This window comes from Muscardinus avellanarius, assembly GCF_963383645.1.
Source record: "Muscardinus avellanarius genome assembly, chromosome: 1".
Taxonomy (NCBI): Eukaryota; Metazoa; Chordata; class Mammalia; order Rodentia; family Gliridae; genus Muscardinus; species Muscardinus avellanarius.
In genome coordinates this window covers 220,437,723-220,460,714 of record NC_137786.1, presented here as the reverse complement: position 1 = coordinate 220,460,714, position 22,992 = coordinate 220,437,723, and the positions used below count along the sequence as shown (strand labels likewise).

General features: G+C 48.5%; 1 protein-coding gene across 50 annotated transcripts in view; it reads right to left on the bottom strand.

Moving 5' to 3' along the window:
• Positions 1-396: 396 nt before the first annotated feature.
• Positions 397-22,992, bottom strand: part of MADD (MAP kinase activating death domain) — a gene marked incomplete at both ends in the record, with an annotated part of 54,596 nt that continues 32,000 nt past the window's right edge. For 20 of the 50 annotated variants that reach the window (XM_080694321.1, XM_080694323.1, XM_080694324.1 and 17 more), the window contains 10 exons: positions 790-813; positions 4,533-4,639; positions 4,725-4,797; positions 5,008-5,172; positions 14,884-14,991; positions 19,045-19,155; positions 20,456-20,561; positions 20,667-20,787; positions 21,025-21,087; positions 21,365-21,467. In XM_080694321.1, coding sequence (XP_080550447.1) covers positions 790-813; positions 4,533-4,639; positions 4,725-4,797; positions 5,008-5,172; positions 14,884-14,991; positions 19,045-19,155; positions 20,456-20,561; positions 20,667-20,787; positions 21,025-21,087; positions 21,365-21,467 — 981 coding nt within the window. Of the gene's footprint in view, positions 502-766; positions 814-2,428; positions 2,499-2,673; positions 2,683-4,532; positions 4,640-4,724; positions 4,798-5,007; positions 5,173-14,883; positions 14,992-19,044; positions 19,156-20,455; positions 20,562-20,666; positions 20,788-21,024; positions 21,088-21,364; positions 21,468-22,992 lie in introns of those variants that run through there. The other 30 variants (XM_080694308.1, XM_080694330.1, XM_080694352.1 and 27 more) reach the window with 4 other exon arrangements.

Below are 22,992 nucleotides of genomic sequence, written 5' to 3'. Positions count from 1 at the left end.
GAGGGCCGGAATGTGAAGGAGAGGACGAGGAACCTCAACACACTGTCACAAGGACACGCAGCGCGCGCGCGCGCGCGCACACACACACACACACACACCACCACACACACACACACACCACCACACACACACCATCACACACTCCCTCTCTCTGAGCCCTGAGCCCTAAGGGGACAGTAGGCTGGTCTGGGAAAGGAGAGGGTGAAGGCAGGAAGGGACTGGCCTAGCTCTGTGACAGACACGCGCAAAGACACACTCAGAGACGTACAGTGGGCACCAGCTAAACCAGTGCGGGGTTTACAGGGAAAATACACGCAGCACCCCTCCTCAGTCACAGCAGCTCCAAGCGCTTGGGGACCGGAGGTGAGGGCGGGCTGGCCGGCGATGCCCTCTCCATCAGCTCGAGACGGGCCGGGGCGGAGTGCGGAGGTCTTCTTCACTGCTACGGACCGCAGCCACGTAGGAGAAGAGACACAGCACAGAATAGCAGATCTCGTGGGCCTGGAGGGAACAGGAAACCATACGGATGAGCGCGGAGACGCCTCGCCCTCACACGTGGAGGGCTGCCAAATTCAGCTCCTGTCCTCGCCTCTCCTCCCCAGTGGAGAGGGCGCAGCGAGCGTGTCTCCCAGGGTGGAAGGCCGGTCTTGGCTTCAGCTCAATCTCTGGCACCTACACCAAGTCCCCACGAGGGTCCGCCCTCCTGTCCGTAGATCCCCAGGGAGCCCTGCACGCGGTGGCCGTCAGGCTTCAGTGGCACACTCACCATCGGTGTCTTGTACTTGTGGCTCACCACTTCTTTAATTTCAGGAACTAAAACCGGACGGGCAAGAGACAAAACAGAAAGTTCAAAACTAAGAGCAACACCGCCATGCTCCCCCAGGCGGCAGCGCCCGGCACCAGGGTCCCCTTCCCTCTGTGGCCCTGCACGGTGGCTGCAGCAGCTTAGGCCGCCGGAGGCTCTGTCCAGCCAGACTCCCCAGCCAGGCCTCTGCAGTCTGCAGTGGCTGGGTGCGGTGGCTGTGATTCTACCCGCTTCTTTGGAAGTCCTGGGGTGGGAGGAGCTGGCCTTTCTGCAGTCTGGTCACTGTCCAGGACCATGAGGAAGACAGTGGTCTCTAGCCTGCGCCTCACCTTGCTGAGATGCCTGTGAACTCATCCCTGTCACCAGCCCGCACGACCGGTTGTATTAAACACAGCTCCCTGTACTCCCAGCCCCTACCCAGAGGGTCCTGAGGCTGGATGAAGAAGTAACAAGACACTAAACCCATCGGGCCTGCAGTGTCCTCCCTGAGTGGCAGGAGCCCAGGCCTGCCTGTGTGAGGGAGAGCGTCAGAGGGCTCTGGAGCAGACACACCGAGCAGGAGACACAGGCGAGTACAGCACCCAGGGAGGGAGGTGACGGGAGCATCAGGCAAATACACACAGTCCACGGCCCAAAATGCAAGACTGGGGGTCACCTCTGCCCATCCATGCAGGGCTCTGTCATCAGGGAGCCCAGCCATCAGGGTGCCCCGCAAGGAGACTGGGGGAGGGTGCGGCACCCCCAGGGGGGCCAGAAAGGTAGGATGAGAGTTGGCCACACCTTCTTCTGATGCCGGGAGGTAGAATTCCAGGGAACCCGGGGTTAGCAGGGAATAAACTCCTCAAAGGTAGAGCAAGAAGCCCCAGGTCACTCTCCTGAACTGGAAGAGTCCCTCAACTATCTCTCTGGCAGAAGAGAGACAGGAGCAACCGAGGGAGAGAACCGGTGAGGCAGCACGAGGGGGCGGGAAGGAAGAGGGCAGGGAGAGAGGAAGAGACGAACTGGCAGTGTGCGCAGCTGGCTTGGTTGAAGGGAGCCCGCCCACCCACTGCGGGCCCGAGGCAGAGGCCGCGTCACTTTACCTGCTGGAGAACGAAGGTTTTCATAGCAGCAACGAGGGGCACAAAAGAATGAAGCACAAACACAGCGGGAACTCAAGCCCCCGGGTGAGACCCGCTACCCCACTCCTCAGCGCTGCTGGGCGAGGCTGGCGCCAGCTTCCGCGCCCACTGCCCCTTCTGCTGAGGCCCCCGTGAGGCTGCCTGTGCCGCCCCCTCCTCGAGCACCAAGGCCAGGCCACCAGGGCGGTGCCAGGGAGGCTGCGTGCAGCGTGGGCTGCTAGAGAGATGGCGGCAGGCGACATGGACACAGCAGAGCGCGGGGATCGCCAGGCTGCACTGCCCCAGAACTTTCTGACCACTGGCTGGCTGAGCGAGGGGAGTGGCGCTACTCCAGCAGGCCTCTGCACTGAGCTCTCAACCCGGTGGCCGCGCCCTCTGTGGCCGGGCCACCCGGCCTCCTCTCTGCAGACCTGCTTCTCCCTGCCCTAACCCTCCTCTGGAGCTCCAAGGTTTGAGTTACTGCCATGTGAGTCCAGACCTAAGAGCAAAATAGTGTAATTACCAAATTCCTCCAGGACAAAGACGCCTCGAACTGTATTGCACTTTTTAATGTGATTCAGCTCTATGAAAACCTGCAAGAGAGGGAGGGAGGGGGGTAAGGCCCAGGGCTCTGCCCTGCCCCACACAGCCCACTCTCCCAGCTACAGCCCCACCCCACAGGAAACCTAGCTCCCAAAGGGAGGACAGGAGAATCCACGCACACACAACCAAGCGCTAAGAAGCGAAGACAGCAGAAAGGGCGTGTACCTTCCGCTCCTGGCCGGAGGAGAAAGCATGGGAGAGAAACGAAGGCGTTAGAGTTTTAATGGTCAAACCCAACCCGAAGGCCCCTCTGCCGGCCTGGCTGCCCGCCCGAACCTCTGCCCAGGGCGGCGCTCAGAAGACAGGGCGCCCGGGCCCCGCCTCAGCCCATCAGGTCTCTACCCTTCCATGCATCCTCCTCCGGCGCAGAGGGCTGGCACGGGCGCAAAGCTCCCCTCACACTGTCCTCGGGGTGGGAGGTGTTGGTCTCTTCCTTGACACAGCGTCCAGGGCCTCCCAAGAGTGTGGCAGTGATAGCAATAGTGCCTCTTGCTGGGAACCAGCCAAGAGGTCTACAAATACTATTCCTAGTGCTCGCTGCTACAGTGCTGCCCTCACCGTATAGATGAAACAGGGTCGGAAAGTTTATCTGCCCATGAGTAGCGAAGGTGAGCTTCAAATCCAAGCACATCCTGACTCCAACTCTGCGCTGTCCCCATTTTCTCCCCCAGACTGTATAAGCCCCCTGGGAGGGGCAGCCCTTCCTGCACCCAATGCCTGTGTGTGGGGAGGCTGGCCAAACAGGCCTTATCCCATCGTCAGAGTGTGCGGCCAGACCCACAAATCAGCCTCCCCTCCTGCTCTCCGCAGGAAGCCTCTTTTGGGGCCAAGCTTCCATCTCAGAGCAGCTCCACCTGCGTGTGACTCCTGTGCCCCTGGGGGGGGGGCAGCACAGTTAAGGGAGGCAGGCAGCCGGCTGGGGAGTGGTTTAATTAAAGCTTGCCTTCAGGAGGGGAGGCAGCCAGAAATGTGCTGTCAGAAGCCCCTCCCCAGAAGTGCCAGCATCTCTGCGGTCCAGAACAGTGCTTCGGGAACCCTTCCCTGGGCTGATCCTAAGGGCTGTAGGGGCCTGCTGCCACTCTAGACCCAGATTAGAAATCCACTGAGGGGCCGCCAAGGAGCCTGGGCGGCTGTTTCCTGTCCCTCCACCTGCCCAGCTAGATTCTGCAAGAGGGAGAGAGCTAAGCTGGAGTGGCGGGAGAGCCGCGCCAGGCAGTCGTCCACCTCCCCGGGGCATCTGCTGCCTGGCCAGGGGCTGCGGCTCTGCTGGGGCCACTCGGAGCCTTGGGGAGAGGAAGCAGGAGTGAGGGCAGGGGAGGAAAGGCACTTGGGTGGAGAGTCAGAGCCGGGAACGGACCTGGGATGACGCGCTGGCCTCAGAGGGAATTAGATAAGGAATGTCCACTGAGAGAAAAGTAACACTGTGTTAAAAGACCAAGAGAAAGAAAAAAGTCAGCTCCTAGGGCGGGATTGCAAGGAGAGAGAGATGATCCTGAAGTGCTCCCCATTGAAAGAGGGGTCATGGGGCCTGTGGAGCACAGCACAGAGTGGGGACACTCAAAGGAAGGGAAAGAACAGAAGAGTGAACAGGAGAAGAAAAAGGCAAGTACCACACACTCCAAGAGGACAGAGACAAGCTACGCACGCACGCACAAGCTTCACACACCGGAAACGTGAGATCAGCGGTCTAGACTCTCAAAGCAAACCACCAAGCGAAGCATACCCTGGGAGTACAGGAAGGCAGAGACGCGCAAGGGGGCCAAGTGAGACGCTCCCACTCACACTGTGCGAGTCTAAGAGACGGGCAGCACGGCCACCGGGCCCACTCCTGCCTGGCTCCCGCACGGCTCCCGCTGCGCCTCCGCAGAGCCGGGCGGTCTGCGGGCCGCTGTGCCCTCCCGAGTGCCCTCTCGGTCTCCGTCCCGCTCCCCTCACACTCGCTGGGAAAGCACTGGGGCCTGGACACTGAGCCTCGTAACGGAGAGTAGCAGGGCTAGGCAGCCTTGTGCTGCGCTTGTACCCACCTGGTTGTGCATGAACTTGAGATTGATCCCTTCCAGGGTGACCTGCAGCAGGCCGCCCTCGCCCGTCTTCATGTCCTGCACCGGGAACTCGCCGCCCAGCTCGGGCCCTGTGGCGAGGAAGGAGGTGTCAGCTACCCAGCGGGTGGGAGTCCCAGAGCCGACTTCCCGGCCAGGCCGCTGCTCTCTCCTCACCGGGCTTGATGCTCTGCTGTCGGGCGGCAGCGCGCTCCATGCTGTCCTTCACGCAGTAGTACAGCTCCCGGCACTGTGCACAGGGGGAGCCTGTCACTGGAGCTTCCAGGGCCCCCCCCCACTCTGACGCCTGCTGGAGGCTGAGGCTGATGCCACTACTTTTGAGCTGTCCCACCCAACAGCAAGGGGGCCAAAGCGTGGCTCCAGATATGTATTTTGGAATTTTTACTTCCCAGAGAGCAACTCAATTCGTGAATCCCCAGCCCACACAGATCCTAGGTACCTTCTTTGTATAGAACTTGTTGAGCTGGGTCTCTGAGCCGTTTCTGCGCCACAAGCACAAGACCTTGGTCTTGGGACAGTAGGTCATGTTGATGAGCTTCTCGTACCACCAGCGCTCGTACACGGTCCCGATGCTGCTCCGCAGCACCACGCAGTCGTCGCACACCTACACACGCGGGCGGAGCTCAGCGGCCGCGCCAAGAGCCTCTTCCACCCACGCCACGCTGCAGGCTCCCCACAAGGAAAGACAGACGACCGATCCCAGCAGCACCCCACGCCCGGGTTTCTGCCCTAGACTCATGGTGTCCTTAGATGGAGACCCATAGAACTGATGGACATATTATCTTCTAGGAGTCTGGATTACGATCTTCCAGCTCAGCTAGCTTATAAACTGACATTTCCCCTTTTCTTTTGCTCCCCCCTCTTCCCTGTTTACAGGAATGAAAGCTGGTGGCAGAGGGCCTGAGGAGAGGCTCTCCAGGACACCATGGGAGTGTGAACTGTGTCTTCTGATAAACAGAGTTCTAAGCTTTGTAAAGCCCTTTCTTTTCTTGTGAATTGTGGAAAATCAGCTATTTTTCTGAACTCTTGTTACACTGCTTTTCCCATTAGCAAACAAGTCAATAAGACTTCTATTTCCTTTTCCTCAAAGCCCTGCCTCAATTGTTCGATCTGCCAGACTGGAGCAAGCTCTGAGACTCTGGAAGCAGAGTTTCCTCTTGAAAGAAATGAAGTCACTGACGGGAGCGTGTGCACAGGGAAGGAGGTGCTGGAACACACTACCCTCTGCGGGACTCAGAGGATACTGCACGCCTCCATCTTATGACTGTGTTTAGAAACTGGCTTTGTGGACAGACACAAAAGCAGGGGATTATGACACATTAAACCAAGGAGAAAAAACTGGAGCCAGTGCGTTTTCTAATCTTGGCTCTGCCCTATTTCTATAAAAATAATTTTAAAATTATACAAATGACACATGAATGTTTACTGCACAAAATGATTCAACATAGGATGCTCTAAGTCAAAAAGTGAAGCCCCTGACAGCACTCGTACGCAGAGGTCTCGGGTGGACGGCTCTGTGGGGTATCACGGCGTGCTAGTTACGAGCACGGGTACCTACAGACTGCCTGGGTATTTTGCTGCTGCTTTGCGTGCTGGGGGACCAAGCCCAGGGTCTTGCGCATGCCAGGTGAGCACTGTCACTGCCCTGACTGCCTCGGCTTGAGTCCAGCCCTACCAATTACCGTGCTGTGTCTCTTGAGCAAGTTTATCTACCGACATTTCCTCACGTGTAACATGGGGATCACAATGATAGTAAGTACATGAAGTTATTATGAAGACTAAATGAGCCAGTGCGTGTGCGTGCGTGCGCGTGCGTGTGCGTGCGTGCATGTGTGTGTGTAGGTACGCGCATGTGTGCAGTATATTAGGGACTGAACCCAAGGGTGTTTTCACTGAGCTATATCCACAGTCCCTTTTTTAATTTTTATTTTCAGATAATCTTCCTGCGTGCGTGCGTGCGTGCGCGTGCGTGCGTGCGCGTGTGTGCGTGCGTGTGCGTGCGTGTGCGTGTGTGTAGGTACGCGCATGTGTGCAGTATATTAGGGACTGAACCCAAGGGTGTTTTTCACTGAGCTATATCCACAGTCCCTTTTTTAATTTTTATTTTCAGATAATCTTCCTGCCTTAGCCAGATTATAGGCATGCACACTGCCCTGGCAACATAAATTCTTAATGTGCATAAAAAGAGAGGCACATAGAAAGTGCCCCAGTTAGACTGGCGGTGGCACAGATCTGTAACCAGTACTTGGGAGGCCGACACAGGAGGCCTGCAGGTTCCAGCCTCAGCAACTTAGTGAAACTGTTTAAAAAAATAAAGAGTTAGGGATGTAGCTTGGAGGTAGAAATCCCCCAGCATGGGGTGGGGGGTAGGAGGAGAAGAGTGAGCAAGAGGAGGAGGAAAAAGAGGAGGAGGAGGAGAAACCTGGGTATAGTGGTACATCCTTGTTATCCTAGTACTTGGGAAGCTGAGACAGGAGGATCACAGGTTTAAGGACAGCCTTAGCAAGTACTGAGACTCTCATCAACTAGTGAGACTCTTTTTTTCTGTGTGTGTGTGTGTGTGTGTGTGTGTGTGTGTGTGTGTGTGTGTGGTGTACTGGGGTTGGAACCTAGGGGCCTTCTACTTCCAGGCTATACCCCAAACCTATTTTTTTTTTTATTGGAAACAGTCTCACTAAGTTGTTGAAAGCCTCATTAAGCTGATTAAGCTGGCTACGAAACTGTGATTTTTCCTGTTTCATGGTCTCCCAAGTACTGAGATAACAATCATGCACTACCATGCCAGCATGAGAAGCTATTTCAAGATGAGAATAGGAGCCGGGCGTGGTGGTGCACGCTTGTAATCCCAGCACTTGGGAGGCTGAGACCAGAGGATCGCAGGTTCACAGCTAGCCTCAGCAACTGGTGAGGACCTCTATAATTTAGAGAGACCCTGTTTCAAAATAAAGAATAAAATAAGGCCGGGCATGGTGGTGCACACTTGTAATCCCCGCGCTTGGGAGGCAGAGACATGAGAATCGCTCTGGCTTAAGAGACTCTGTTTCCAAATAAAAATATAAAATAGGTCTGGGAGTATAGCCCGGAGGTAGAAGGGTTTCCAGGAACCCCAGTACCACACACACACACAAAAAGAATAGGGCTGAGAGTGTAGCTCAGAGGTAGAATGTCTCTGGGTCCAATCTCCAGTACTACAAAAAAAAAAGAAAAAAAGAAAAAGAAAAAAGAAAACTTAGTCCCTCACTAACTTGCTAAGTTGCTGAGGCTGGTCTTGAAGCTGTGATCCTTCTGTCTCAGTCTCCTAAGTACTGGGATTACAAGTGTGTGGCACCATTCCTGGCTCTAAAATTTTAATTAATTAATTAATTAATCTATTTATTTGTTGCTGTACTAGGAATTGAACTGAGGGGCATTCTACCTCCAAGCTATACCCCCAAACTATTTTTTTTTTGGTAGTTAGTACTGGGGATGGAACACAGGGGAATTCTACCTCTAACCTATACCCCCAGACCTATTTTTTTTATTCTTTATTTTGAAAGAGGGTCTCAGTGAGATGCAAAAGGCCTCACCAAGTAGTAGCTGAGGCTGTCCACGAACCATGATCCTCCTGTCTCAGCCTCCCAAATGCTGGGATTACAAGCATGCACCACCATGCCCAGCTGGCTCTAAAATTTTAAATACGTGTAACCCTATTCTGAAAATTTTATGTCTAGCCGGGCGTGGTGGCGCACGCTTGTAATCCCAGATTTCAGGAGGCTGAGACAGGAGGATCGCGGTTTGCGGACAGCCTTAGGCCCTCTGCAACTTAGTGAGACCCTGTTTCAAAATAAAGAATAAAAAATAGGGCTGGGGGTGCAGTTCAGAGGTCAAATGCCCCTAGGTTCCATCCCCAGACCCGCAAAAAAAAAAAAAAAAGAAAAGAAAATTTTATGTCTATGACTATATCCTACAGAAATTCTGATGTGAGCCAGACATGGATCCTAGTACTGGGGAGGCTGAGACAGGAGGATCGTAGGGTTCAGAGCCTCAGCAACATAGTGAGACTCACTAACCTAGCAAGCTTCTGCTTGAAAATAAATAAATAAATAAATAAATAAATAAATAAATAAGGCTGTGGATGTAGGTAGAATGCCCTTGGGTTCAATCCCTGGAACTAAAACAAACAAAAAAAATGTGTGAGAAAAGATATATGTTCAGGATATTCAATGAAGCAATGTTTATTAAAAAAAATTAGCAGCTGGAGCCGGGTGTGATGGCGCACGCTTGTAATCCCAGTACTTGGGAGGCTGAGACAGGAAGATCGCGCAGGTTCGAAGCCAGCCTCAGCTACTTAGTGAGGCTCTTAGCAGCTTAGTGAGACCCTGTTTTCAAATAAAATATAAAATAGGTCTAGGAGTGGTGTAGTCTGGAGGTGGAGCCTCTGGCTTCCATCCCCAGCACCCCCCCCAAAAAAAAAAGCTGGGTGTGGTGACGTACACTTGTAATCCCAGCATTTGGGAGGCTGAGACTACTTAGTGAGGCCTTTGCAAACAGTGAGACCCTGTTTCAAAATAAAGAATAAAAAGTCAGGCTGGGGATATAGCTCAGAGGTAGAATGCCCCTGAGTTTCATCCCCTGTAACTAAAAAAAAAAAATTAATTAAAAAATAAAAAATAGGGCTGGAGGTATACATTGGAGGTAGAATGCCTCTGAGTTCAATCCCCAGTACCAGAAAAAAAATTAGCAGGAGGCACTAGTTAAATAAATTATGGTATATCCATATAATACCTGACTAATAAGCATTCAATTAAAACATGGAAATGTGCCATGATATAGTAAGTGAAAAGAAGCAATTTTAGAACTGAGGATGTCGCTTAGTTGGTAGAGCACTGTTTAGTAGGCCCTGGGTTAGGTCTCCAATACTGTAGGGGAAAAAAGGAAAATAAATATTAAGAATACCACCTTTATAAGCACCAAAACAAAATTCCAAATAAATAAGTTGTACTTCTACAAATACATATATATTTTTTACATCTAAAAGGATTCATACCAAACTCTTCTTTGTTCTTTTTTTGTAGTAATGGGAATTGAATGCAGGAGCATTCTATTTGAGCTACACCACTAGCACTCTTTATTTTAAAACAGGGTCTTGCTAAGTTGTTGAGGCTAACCTTGGACCTCAGCCTCTCAAGTACTGGGGTTACAGGCATGGGCCACTGCACTGGGCTTAGTTTTTTTGTTTTTCCTTCGAAACAGGGTCTTGCTAAGTTACTGCATGCTGGTCTTGAACCTGCCATCTCTTGTTTCAGCCTCCTAAGAACTGGGATTACAGGCATGAGCCACTGTGACCAGCCACACCAAACTCTTTATACAGTGGTTATCTCTAAGACATGGGATTGGGAGAAAGTGAGAGAGACTGAAACTTTTATTGACTGTTACGCAGTTTGCGAATTTTATAGTATACACTGTTTTCCTTTTGTAAGTAAAAAAAAAAAGTAAAGATGTTTTTAAGTCTTTCCAAATCACTGTTCAACTGATGGTGCCGCCCACTGACCGTGGTGAGAGGGTAGGTGGAGCCTCAGAGTAGCCCCTGGCGATGCCAGCAGCGAGGCGGGTAAGCGCCGCAAACCCACACTCCCAAGACCGGCGGGAGGCTCTGGGCAGTGCGCAGGGAGAGCAAGAGGAATTTTCTGGATTCCCCCCCCACCCCCCCAATCCTGGGGATTAAACCTAGGGTTGCTTTACCACTGAGCTATATCTTTGGCCCTTTTTACCGTGTGTGTGTGTGTGTGTGTGTGTGTGTGTGTGTGTTACTGGGGATTGAGCCCAAGGGTATTTATTTACTTATATGTATGTATGTATGTATGTATGTATGTATTTAGTGGTACTGGGGATGTAACCCAGGAACGTTCTACCTCCAAGCTATACCCCTAACCTTATTTTTTATTATTTATTTTGAAACAGGGCCTTACTAAGTTGTGGAAGGCCTCACTATGTTGCTGAGGCTGCCCGTGAATCTGTGATCCTCTCACCCCAGCTTCCCAAGTACTGGGATTACAAGCATGTGCTTCCATGCCCAGACCACCAGTATTTTTAATTTCTGAAACAGGGTCTCCCATATACACCTTTACTTTTCCTTCCTCCCTTCTTTCCTATGTACTTACCTACCTACCTACCTACTGGGATTTAACATAGGGGCCTTCTACCTCCAAGCTACACCTCAAGCCCTATTTCATTTTTTATTTTTTCAGAACTGGGGATGGAACCTAGGGGCATTCTACTTCTGAGCTACACCCCAGCCCTATTTTTTATTCTTTATTTTGAAACAGGGTCTCACTAAGTTGCAGATGGCATCACTAAGTAGCTGAAGTTGGCTGCAAACCTGCAATTCTCCTGTCTCAGTCTCCCAAGTACTAGGATTACAAGCATGCACTGCCATGCCCAACCCTGGGGCATTATACCTCTGAGCTATATCCTCAGTCTTCTTTTACTTTTTCCTTTGAAACAAGGTCTCACCAAGTTCCTGAAGGCCTTGCTAAGTTTCTGAGGCTAGCCTCAAACCTGCAATCCTCCTGTCTCAGACTCCTGTGATTACAGGTATGAGCTACCACACCCAGCTTTAGTGTTTATTTTGAAACAGGGTCTCTCAAAGTTGCCCAGGCTGGCCTCAGACTTACAACCCTCCTGCCTTAGCCTCCTGAGTATATGGGATTATAGGCGTCCACCACTGTACCTGGCTTTAACTTTTAAAAGAAGAAAGAAAGGGCAGGAATCACCTGCCGCCTGTGCTGTGGCACAGACGTCCTCAGTCAGCCCTCAGCTCTGAGCAGGGCCCAGCCAAACTCTGACTTGTTGAGAGGTGGCATGAAGACAACTCCTCGGCCACTGATGGACACACTCCTGCTTCAGAGTGTGCCCTCACTGTTAAAGAGCTGCGAGTGGAGCCGGGCACGGTGGCGCACGCTGGCAATGCCAGTACTTGGGAGGCTGAGACAGGAGGATCACGGTTTGCAGCTTCAGCTACTTAGTGAGGCCCTCTGCAACTTAGTGAGACCCTGTTTCAAAATAAAGAAGAAAAAATGGGGCTGGAGGTGTACCTCAGAAGTAGAATGCCCCTGGGTTCCCATCCTCGGTTCTGATAAATAAATAAGTAAATAACAACAACAACAACAACAACAACAACAACAACAACAACAACAAAGGCAGTTGTGAGTGTGAAAATAAAATTCAACTAAAGGGAAACAGAGAACTTATAAATTACTTAATTTTAGTTATATGAGAGTTGTACCAGGCTTTTTAAAATTACTTGGCTCTATTTTTAGAATTAAAAACCATGAAGATTGCAAGGTACTGTGGCACAAGACTGTAATTCCATTTACTCTGGAGGCTGAGGTGGGAGGATTGCAAGTTCAAGACCAGTCTGAGCAATTTAAGTGAGACCTGTCTCAAAATAAAACATAAAAAGGACTGGGGGTACAGTGGCGGAGCACGTGCCTAGTGTGTGGACAGCCCTGGCCCACGTCCCGCCCAGCGCCTCCACCAGCAAGAAACAAGGGCACAGCAACGGAGGAAACAGGCAATTTCCTTCATAATCCCGGGCAAGGAAGGCTTTTTCTAACTATGATTAAAAATCCTGAGCCATCCGGCCATGGTGGGGCACGCCTATAATCCCAGTACGTGGGAGGCTGAGACAGAAGGATTGCAGTTTCAAGGACAGCCTTAGCAAGTAGTGAGACTCTCATCAACCTAGCAAGACCCTGAAATAAAATAATAAAATAGGGGGTGTAGCTTGAAGGTAGAATTCCTCTGGGGTAAATCCCCAGTAGCCCCCCCTTTACACACACACACACACACACACACACACACACACACACACACACACACACACACACTGAGCTATAAAAGAAATGATTAATATATATAAAAGAAAAAATGCCTGCATAGCAGAAAAATACCATAGGCAAAACCAGGAAACAATGAGGAACTGTACAGTAGCTAAAATCGGCTGCCGCCTGTGAAACCACTGATCATTAGGAGAGAGAAGGTCCTATGAGGCCACAGGAAGCCAGTGGACAGCACCACCCAGGAAGTATTCTTGCCAAAATACTGAATCTGAAACTAATGAAACCTCTTGATGGGGTTACTAATTTATGAGAAATATGAGTGACAGAGGAACGTGTCAATGACACCAAGGAGATACAATCAGCAAAAAGTCTAAAGTGTGAGGTACTTCATAGGAGGCCAATGATCCAACTTCTTCAACAAAATACGTGGCGAGGGAGAATAAAGAGGGCTGGGGGTGTAGCTGAGAAGTAGAATGCCCCTGGGTTCAATCCCCATTTCTGGAAAAATAAAGGAAGATGATAGATAGACAGATAGAGAAAGAAAGGAAGGAGTAAGGAACGAAGGAAGGAAGGAAGAAAGAGAAGAGATATTAGCTGGGCATGGTGGCATACTTGTAATCCTAGGGTTTGGGAGGTTGAGACAGGAGGATCATGGCTTTGCAGCTAGCCTCAGCAACTTAGTGAGACACTGTTTCAAACTAAAAAATAAAATGAGGCTGGGGGTATAGATCAGAGATAGAATGTCCCTGGGTTCAATATCCAGTAACACACACACACACACACACACACACACACACACACACACACGAAGAGTCATATCAACCAAAATGACAAATGCACTGTCCCTTTGATCCAGCAAGCCCACTTTTTTTTTTAACTTGGCACTAGGTATTGAACTCAGGAGCATTCTACTTCTAGGTTATACCTCCAGCTCTCTGCGCACGCTCACGCTCACGCTCGCGCTCTCTGTCTTTCTCTGTCTCTCTATCTTTCTCTTTCTTTCTCTTCTGTCTTTCTCTCTTTCTCTCTCTCTGTCTTTGTCTTTCTCTGTCTGTCTTTCTCTTTCTCTTTCTCTGTCTTTCTCTCTGTCTCTGTCTTTCTGTCATTCTCTCCCTCTCCCCCCTCTCTTCTCTCTCTCTGTCTTTCTCTGTCTGTCTTTCTCTTTGTCTCTCTCTGTCTTTCTCTCTGTCTGTCTTTCTGTCTCTCTCTCCCCCTTTCCCCCCCCCATTTTGTTTTTTGTGGTACTATAAATGAATGCAGGGGCATTCTACCTTTGTTTTATACCCTTAGTCCTATTCTCTTATTATTTATTTTTCAACAGGAGGATCGCAGGCTCAAGACTGCTCTGGCATCAGTACTAAGGTTCTTTGTGCCTCTCAAGTGGTCCTTGGGGTCCTCAGCATACTATGTTGTTGAGGCTGGCTCTGAACCTGCAATACTATTGTCTCAGCTTCCCAAGTATTGGGATTACAGGGGTGCACCACCACGCCCAGCTTATATGTATATTATTGTACTAGGGACTGAACCCAAGGATATTCTAGCTCTGAGCTACACCCCTAGCCCCGTTTTATTTTTTATTTTGAAAGAGTCTCGCTAAGTTGCTGAGGCTGGCCTGGAACCTGAGATCCTTCTGTCTCAGCCTCCCATGGCATATGCCACCTTCCCAGCCCGTTTCTGGGAATTCTCAGACGTCCCTGCATATGTACAAAGTTAAGTAGGTGCAGTGCCTTTCCTGTAAGCACCATCATCACAGCTAACAACTACAGGTAGCCCAAGGATGCAAATGTAGCAACTGGCTGAGTCAAGCACAGCGCAGCACGCATGGCCACACAATGAAGGAGCAGCGCTTGTTTTTTTGTTTTTTTTCCGGTACTAGGGTGGAGTCCAGGGCATTGTACCACTGATCTACACCCCCAGCCCTATTTCTTATTCTTTATTTTGAAACAGGGTCTCACTGAGTTCAAAGGGCCTCACTAAGTAGCTGAGGCTGGCCATGAACCATGATCCTCCTGTCTCAGAACAAGGTAGCTTTTCTTGTTCATACTTAATGAAAAAACAAGGTAGAGACCAGTGCATATGATGTGCTACCTTTCTGTAAGAAAGTAGAAAATAACAATTTACACTCATACCCTGTTGTTTTCATAAAAGTGCACTGGAAGGTACAAAAGCAAGCAATGCATGTGGTGACTGGATGAAGGAGCAAGGTGGGTGGGAAGCTGAGTGGGGGAGGCCAGAGTCAGCCCAGGCTCCCGACGTGCAGACTGTCTCGTGCTGCTCTGACTTAGGGACAAGGCGACCGTACTACCTACTCAACATATATGTAAAAGAAATGGTGGGGGAAGAGCTCTTACACTAACTAAAGTATCTGCACAATAATCTGAAAATTTAACGATAAATGGATCATGAAGCTAGGTAAATGGGAAAACAGCCCTGGTACCAGCAGTGAGTCCTTTGTCTCTCTCAAATGGTCCTTGGGGTTCCCAGCATGAGCCTACCTCCATGAAAAAGATATCTCCATTTGTGTCTGTCCCTGCATGCACCACGAATGTCTGCTTCTTCATGTGCCGGCTGCCGCTGGACCGGATAGAGAGATCACGTCCACTCTGAGGAAAGAGAGGATTTTAGGGACATTCATACAACCATTTTGCACACGGCTCTGGGCCGAGAATCCCCTGTATGACGGCTGGTATCACTTCCTTAGCACAATCTCACCTGCTGGCCACTGGCCACCAGGAAAGTGTTCAAGGACTTTTTGGCCTCAGGAAAAAATTATGCCTCTTGAAATTTACTGAAGATCCCAAAGAGGCATTGTTTATGCACAAAAGTAATTATTAATTATTAATAAAAATTAATAATTGTTTATGAAAAATAATTATGCTAGAAATTAAAACTAGCCGAGCGTGGTGGCCTACACTTGTAATCCCGTGCTTGGGAGGCTGAGACAGGAGGATCACACAGGTTCGAAGCCAGCCTCAGCTACTTAGTGAGGATCTCAGCTACTTAGTGAGGCTCTGTTTTCAAATAAAGTATAAAATAGGTCTGGGAGTATAGCCCACAGGTAGAAAGCCCCTGGGTTCCACCCTCAGTACCACACACACACACAAAAGAAATTAAAACTAAAAAAAAATTTTTTTTGCAGTACTGGGGATGGAACCCAGGGACATTCTACCTCTAAGCTATATCCCCAGCCCCATTTTTTAGTCTTTATTTTATTATTTTATTTATTTATTTATTTATTTTTGTAGTACTAAAGACGAAACCCAGGGGCATTGTACCTCCAAGCTACTCTCCCAGCCCTATTTTTTAGCTTTTATTTTGAAATAGGGTCTCACTGAGTTGCAAAGGGTCTCACTAAGTAGCTGAGGCTGTCCTCGAACCACAATCCTCCTGTCTCTGCCTCCCAAGTACTGGGATTACAAGCATGTACCACCAAGCCCGGCTAAAACTAAGAATTTTTCTTTTTTTTGTAGTACTGTGGGAGGGGCTTTTCTACCTCCAGGCTATACTCCCAGACCTATTTTATACTTTATTTGGAAACAGGGTCTCACTAAGTTGCTGAGAGCCTCACTAAGTAGCTGAGGCTGGCTTTCAACATGTGTGATCCCCCTGTCTCAGCCTCCCAAGCGCTGGGATTACAAGCGTGCGCCACCACGCCCGGCTAAAACTAAGAATTTTTTAAAGTGCATATTTAATTAATTAAAAATTATGCAAACCAGGTGTGGTGGCGCATGCTTGAAATCCCTGTGCTTGGGAGGCGGAGACAGGAGGATCGCGCGGATTCGAAGCCAGCTGCGCTGGCTTAAGAGACCCTGTTTCCAAATTAAAGATAAAAAAAGTATAAAATAGGTCCGGGAGTGTAGCCTGGAGGTAGAAGAGCTTCCAGGAACCCCAGTATCACCAAAGCCAGGTGTGGTGGCGCATGCTTGTAATCCCAGCGCTTGGGAGGCAGAGACAGGAGGATTGTGCAGGTTCGAAGCCAGCCTCTCTGGCTTAAGAGACCCTGTTCCCAAATAAAAATATAAAAAATAGGTCTGGGAGTGTAGCCCAGAGGTAGAAGTGTTTCCAGGAACCCCAGTACCACACACACAAAAAAATTATGCAGAGCCGGGCATGGTGGTGCACATTTGTAATCCCAGTAACTTGGGAGACCGAGAGAGAAGGATCACAGGTTCACAGTCAGTTTCAGCAACTTAGGTCCTCTGCAACTTAGTGAGGCTCTGTTTCAAAATAAAGAATAAAATAGACCAGGTGTAGTGGCGTATGCTCATAATCATGGTACTTGGGAGACTGAGACAGGAGGATCAAAGATTTGCGGCCAGCCTCAGCAACTTGTGAGGCCCTCCACAACTTAGTGAGACCCTGTTTTAAAATAAAAAGAATAAAAAAGGGCTGGGGGCATAGCTCAGAGGTAGAATGCCCCTGGGTTCAATCCATAGTACCACAAAAAAATGTAAAGAAATCATTAATTAACAATTTCTAAGTACCTGGTAATATAATAACACATCTCTTGTAAAATATATTTTCTCTGCAACAAAAGATATGAAAAGAGTGGCAATGTTTACATTTTTGCAAATCTTTTTAACGTTTGGGTGAGGAGAGAACCGCCTCAGTTTCCTACCTGCTTCTGCCTTCAACCTGTTGCAACGCTGCACTATGGTTAAAGAATCCAAAGAAAATCTGACCTCACAGATACGCATTTGGAAAAGGGAGGAGGATTTTAATAGATTTTTGATAAGTATGCATATTCTTTTTTGCCACATCACAACTCGAATAGTAGTCATTTCTTAACAGTTAGTTTCAGGGTGGATTCTGAAGACATATCAATAAACATTTTTAAAAGTTTTTAAAGCCAGGCATGGTGGTGCATGCTTGTAATGCCAGTACTTAGGAGGCTGAGATAGGAGGAACAAAGGTTCGCGGCTAGCCTCAGCTACTCAGTGAGGCCCTCTGCAACTTTGTGAGACCCTGTTTCAACATAAAGAATAAAAAAGTTAGGGCTGGGGGTAACTCAGAGGTAGAATGCCTCTGGGTTCAATCCCTAGTACTGCAAAATAAAAAGTTTTAAAATTTTTTACTTTTCTTTCTTCGTTGGCCCTAGGGATTGAACCTAGGGGTATTCTACCTCTGAGATACACCCCCAGCCCTTTCTATTTTTATTTTCCTATACTTTTATTAGTACAGTGTAATTATACATCGTAGCCCATGTGCACACAACACTTGGTGCACCTACCCTCTGTACACCTGCTCCCCCCTCCTCCCTCCCCATATATTTCAATGCGACTTGTAGTGAAACCTTGTCACCTTACGTGAACTCCTCCTTTCTTCAATCCTCATTTTTTCCCTTCCCCACTTCCCTCCCCTAAACCCCCTTCCACGACTGTACCGTCCCCTTCCTCATTTGAGGGAAGTCCCTTTCGCTTCCTACTTGTTCTAGCTTCCACATATGAGGGAAAACATATGACCCTTGACTTTCTGAGACTGGCTGATCTCAATAAGCATAATAATCTCTAGTTCCATCTATTTTGCTGCAAATGACACAATTTTGTTCTTCTTTATAGCTGAGTAAAATTCCATTTTCATTCTGAAACAGGATCTTGTAAGTTGCTGAGCGTCTTGCTGCGTTGCCGGGGCTGGCCTTGAACCTATGCTCCTCCTGTCTCAGCCTCTCTAGCACTGGAATTAGAGGCATGAACTACCACATATGGCTCAACGAACATTTTATAATGTTATATTAAGTCCATTTGCTTATCTTATATTTTGAGTGGATCTTTATCCATATCTGAATTTGTAATATCACATATGCATTTGGAAACTACTTCCAAAGGTTGACATATCTTGCTACACAATATTTAAAAAATCACATTTATAATATTGTCACCAATCTCAATAGAAAAGTCTTAAAATAGAGAAGAACTTTAAGCTAAAATAGCTTTAATTTTTACTTATGAGCTTAAACCTTTCCACTGGCAACAACTGGCTTAACTGTATTTTAGAGAAAATGTCTGTCTTAGTCACTCTTTCAGGAAAAAAATGGTGTTCCATGAACAAATCTAATAGTTCACTTTGCAACTCAAACCGCTGCAAACTGTGCTTCCCCAAACTTCCACCGGGTTTTGGTTTGTAGCGGAGATGCTTTATTATTGTGTCCTTCCCATGTGGTTACACAGGACATTAGAACAACATATCATCGTGGTATTTCGTAAGCATAATGGTCTTCACTGCTTCGACCAGGCCACTTGTGAGTGAAACATGAGCGTGCGCGGGGGTGAGGCTGCAGCCTCGTGGTTGGGGCCGTGTTAAGGCACCAAAGGTTTACACACCACTGCTTTTGCAGCGTCAGAGTCAATGTCAAGCTGGTAGAAGAGGCATTTTGGTGTGATGATGAAGACAGTTCTGACTCTGTGGACACTCGGGAGTCCACAGATCACACACCAGAACTGTTGTGCTAGGACAGTTTTACTACCGAGTCCGAGCACAGATGCAAAGGCGGAAGCTTCATCTGGCCTACCACCCCACTTCCAAAACTAGGGGTGAGCTGAACCGAGCAGCAACACAATCAAGAAATGGCCCTGGGGAAGCCTCGGCATTAGGCAGAAGGCCAGCAGGAAGGCTGAGCGCGGTGGAGGAGAGCCAGGGCAAGGCCCGGCTGTGCTCACCAGGTCTGCCAGCTGATCAAGCACCTCATTGATTTGCTGGCTGTACACAAGCCCGATGTGGGACTTCCCCATGAGACGTCGCACCTTCTTCCGGATGTCATTCTTATTCACCTGGAAAGCCAAGACAGACTCTTAATAAAGCATCTGCTCTGCTCCTGAGTGAGGCATAGACAAGAGAATGTGAAATAAGCTTCCTCCTATCTGAGAGAGGTGGGATTCTGAAAGATCACACCACTGAACATGGAGAACACTTTCCACCGCGTATTCTGCCAACATAATGGGAAGAAAAGACCTGGCTCTTTCTCTAGTTAGTTTCTGCAAAGAGTTGCTCTTACAGTAGGTGGGCTTCAGGAAGACACTTTCTCCTGTGTCCAACAAATATCGCATGTGCCCCTCAGACTGCAGAGGATAATTTAGGAACAATGATTCAGAGTAGTGACACTGAGACAGCTGTAGCCTAGACACCCGCTGAAGACTAAGTATCATCATCCTTCCCCTGCCAGAGTCAACCGGTACCCCTGGAATCCAACAGAGTGGAGGGACCCTTACAACAGAACCCGGAGCAGACCAAGAGGGCGTGCTTGGCATTCACTGATCCCTGCAACATTTGGGCAGACTGGGGAGAACAGGAAAAGGAGAAGCTCAGGGCACGGTGGCACACACTTGTGACCCCAGTACTTGGAAGGCTGAGAGAGGAGAATCACAGGTTCACACTTGCCTTAGCAACTTAGTGAGGCCCTCTGCAACTAAGTGAGGGACCCTGTTTCAAAATACAAGAATAAAATAGGGCTGGAGAAATAGCTCAGAGGTAGAATGCCCTGGGTTCCATCCCCAGTACAACAACAACAAAAAAAGAAACTCAAGAGTCTTATTCTCAAAACCACTCACTTCTACCTACCAACCCCAGACTGTTTCCTACTCAGATGACTCCTCTACTTGGCAGCATATTACTTCTACAGGTTATAAAACTGAACCATAACCAAATCGAATCAAAACTCACCAAAACTTTGTTTTATAGCTATATAAAATCTTATATGATAAAGGGCTGATGCTAAAAGTAAATTCTGAGCATCCTAAGGTTTTAGAAACTATTAGTGTAAAAATAATAATTTGATGTATTTTGTGGGGCACTCTATTGGCACCCTAAAAACATTATTCAGTAAAGGGAGCCCATATAAAATTAAAAACCAACAAATACTATGGAACAATCAAGTACTTTTACAACATCCATTAGCGCAACAGCTTAGCAGTTTCAGCTAAATAGATCCTGTGTAAGCTCACAGAGAGGCCTCAGATTTTCAATGAGGAAGAGAGCCTTAGTAAGATGCTTTGACAGCTTCCCAACTACCCCAGGATTTAGGCTACAGGAACAGCATCAGCAGCAACTGGACATAAGCAAAATTAACATTACCTTCATGAGCAGCATGAAGGAGATGAGGTTGTGCAAGAGGGTAGCCAGCAGACGATCTTCATCATCCTCCAGGCGCTTCCGGTCATGTTCTCCCAGGGACAGGTACCTAGGCGGAAGACCAGGCACAAGTCAGCCATCGAGTGGGAGACCACAAAACCAACTGAGAAGAAGCTGAGTGTGCATGCTACCAGGCATTTGCTAAGCCCCATACCTGTCAATCATCTCCTGGGGACCCTGGTCCATACCCATCCCTTCTCTCTCCAACATCACAGCATCTAAGAATGCATCTTCCCAGAACTGCATTTGGTCCCATAAAGTAGATCGCTCTTTGCCTGTGGACAATAAAAGGGTCTTTTTAGAGGCTTATTTAACATTTAAAGAAGATAGCTGCCAAACAAAAATAAATAAATTCCAGATAAAAGGGAGTTAATTCCAGGGCCAAGAAAATATAAACCTCTCTACCCCAGATCTAACATTCCTGCCACCAGCCCCAGATGCCACCAAGTAAGGCCCAGTCAGTCCCTCCCGAGCAGCCAGCATGAACACAGCACACAAAGAGAAGTGGTTACTTATAGAAAATGTCTCCATAGCAGCATCCTCTAATTGGTCCCACATTGATCCTTTGTCCCTTCCTGCCAATTTGTGAGCAGGAGAGACCATGGTAGCAAAAAAGCAAAGAAAGAAAGACAGAAAGAGAGAGGCTGGTGATTAAGGCCAAAGTCCAATCTCATCTACTTTTCACCCACTGCTTATTCCAGACCCCATAGGTCGTTTGCTCCAGACACAGAAGTGCTATCTGAGGTCAGCACTGAGACCAGCAGAGCCAAGCAGCTGCTGGCCAGTGCACCCGCTCCCCTGGCTGAACACAGCTTTCTCCCAGTGCAAGGGGCCGCCCCAGTCCATTCTCACCTATGAGTCCTTCATAGAGATAGACTCGCTGGCTTACGTCCTCAGAAGAACGAACTGGGCTGCCTGCCAGCTTCTCCTTTGGCTTCAAGCTGTGAGCTTTACCCTAGAGAGAAAACGTGCTAGATCAGTTGCCGGAGGTGACAGTGAACAGGGACAAAGTAAAACTTCACCAAAAGGTTCGCACCAGGCTCAGGCCAAAACACGATTCCAGCATTCCTGTTCTCCCACTTCCCTGCTGGCCTCTAGGATTTGACCATCAATCTGATAATCCTGCTATTACTGCCTCCCAAAACAAGTGATCAAGTTCTCATTCTGACATATTTTCTCCTTAATCTCTGTAAGACTGCTTTTCGCTTAAGAGAAAGGAAGAAAGAAAGAAAGAAAGGAAGAAAGAAAGAAAGAAAGAAAGAAAGGAAGAAAGGAAGAGCTAGGTGTGGTGGTATACATCTGTAATCCCACTACTTGGGAGGCTGAGACTAGCCACAGCAACTTAGCAAGACCCTGTTTCAAAATAAAAACTAAAAAGGCCCCGCACTGGGGAGGCAGAAACAGGAGGATAGTGCCTCACTGGCTTAAGAGACCCTGTTTCCAAATAAAATATAAAATAGGTCTGGGAGTATAGCCTGGAGGTAGAAGGGTTTCCAGGAACCCCAGTACCACCAAAACAAACAAACAAACAAATAAATAAATAGGCTGGGGTGGCCGGGCACGGTGGCACATACTTGCTTTTTTATTTCATTTATTTGTTTGTTTGTTTGTTTGTTTATTGTACTGGGGGTGGAACCCAGGGGCTTTTCTACCTCTGGGTTATACTCCCAGACCTATTTTATATTTATTTGGAAACAGGGTCTCACTAAGTTGCTGAGAGCCTCACTAAATAGCTGCGGCTGGCTTCGAACCTGTGCAATCCTCCTGTCTCAGCCTCCCAAGCGCTGGGATTACAAGCGTTTGCCACCGTGCCCAGCTGGCGCATGCTTGTAATCCCAGCATTTGGGAGGCTGAGACAAGAGGATCCTGGTTTGCAGACAGCCTCAGCTACTTAGTGAGGCCCTCTGCCACTTAGTGAGACCCTGTTTCAACATAAAGAATAAAAGGAGGGCTGGGGATGTAGATCAGAGGTAGAATGTCCCTGAGTCCCATCCCCAGTACCACACACAAGAAAAACTAGTACCATAAAAAATTCAAATTAAAAAATAAATAAAAGCTGGTTTCACGGCACACACTCATAATTCCAGTATTTCGGAGGCTGAGACAAGAGGATTGCAGGTACTTGCAGCCAGCCTTATCTATTTAGTGAGGTCCTCTGCAACTTAGACCCTTTTTCAAAATAAAAAATAAAAAGCCAGGCATGGTGGCACATGTTTGTAATCCCAGTACTTGGGAGGCTGACACAGGAAGACCCTAGGTTTGCGGCTAACCTCAGCTACTTAGTGAGGCCCTCTGCAACTTAGTGAGACCCTGTTTCAAAATAAAGAATGAAAAATAGGGCTGGGAGCCGGGCTTGGTGGCGCATGCTTGTAATCCCCGCACTTGGGAGGCGGAGACAGGAGGATCGTGCAGGTTCAAAGCCAGACATGCTGGCTTAAGAGACCCCGTTTCCAAATAGAAAGTATAAAATAGGTCTGGGA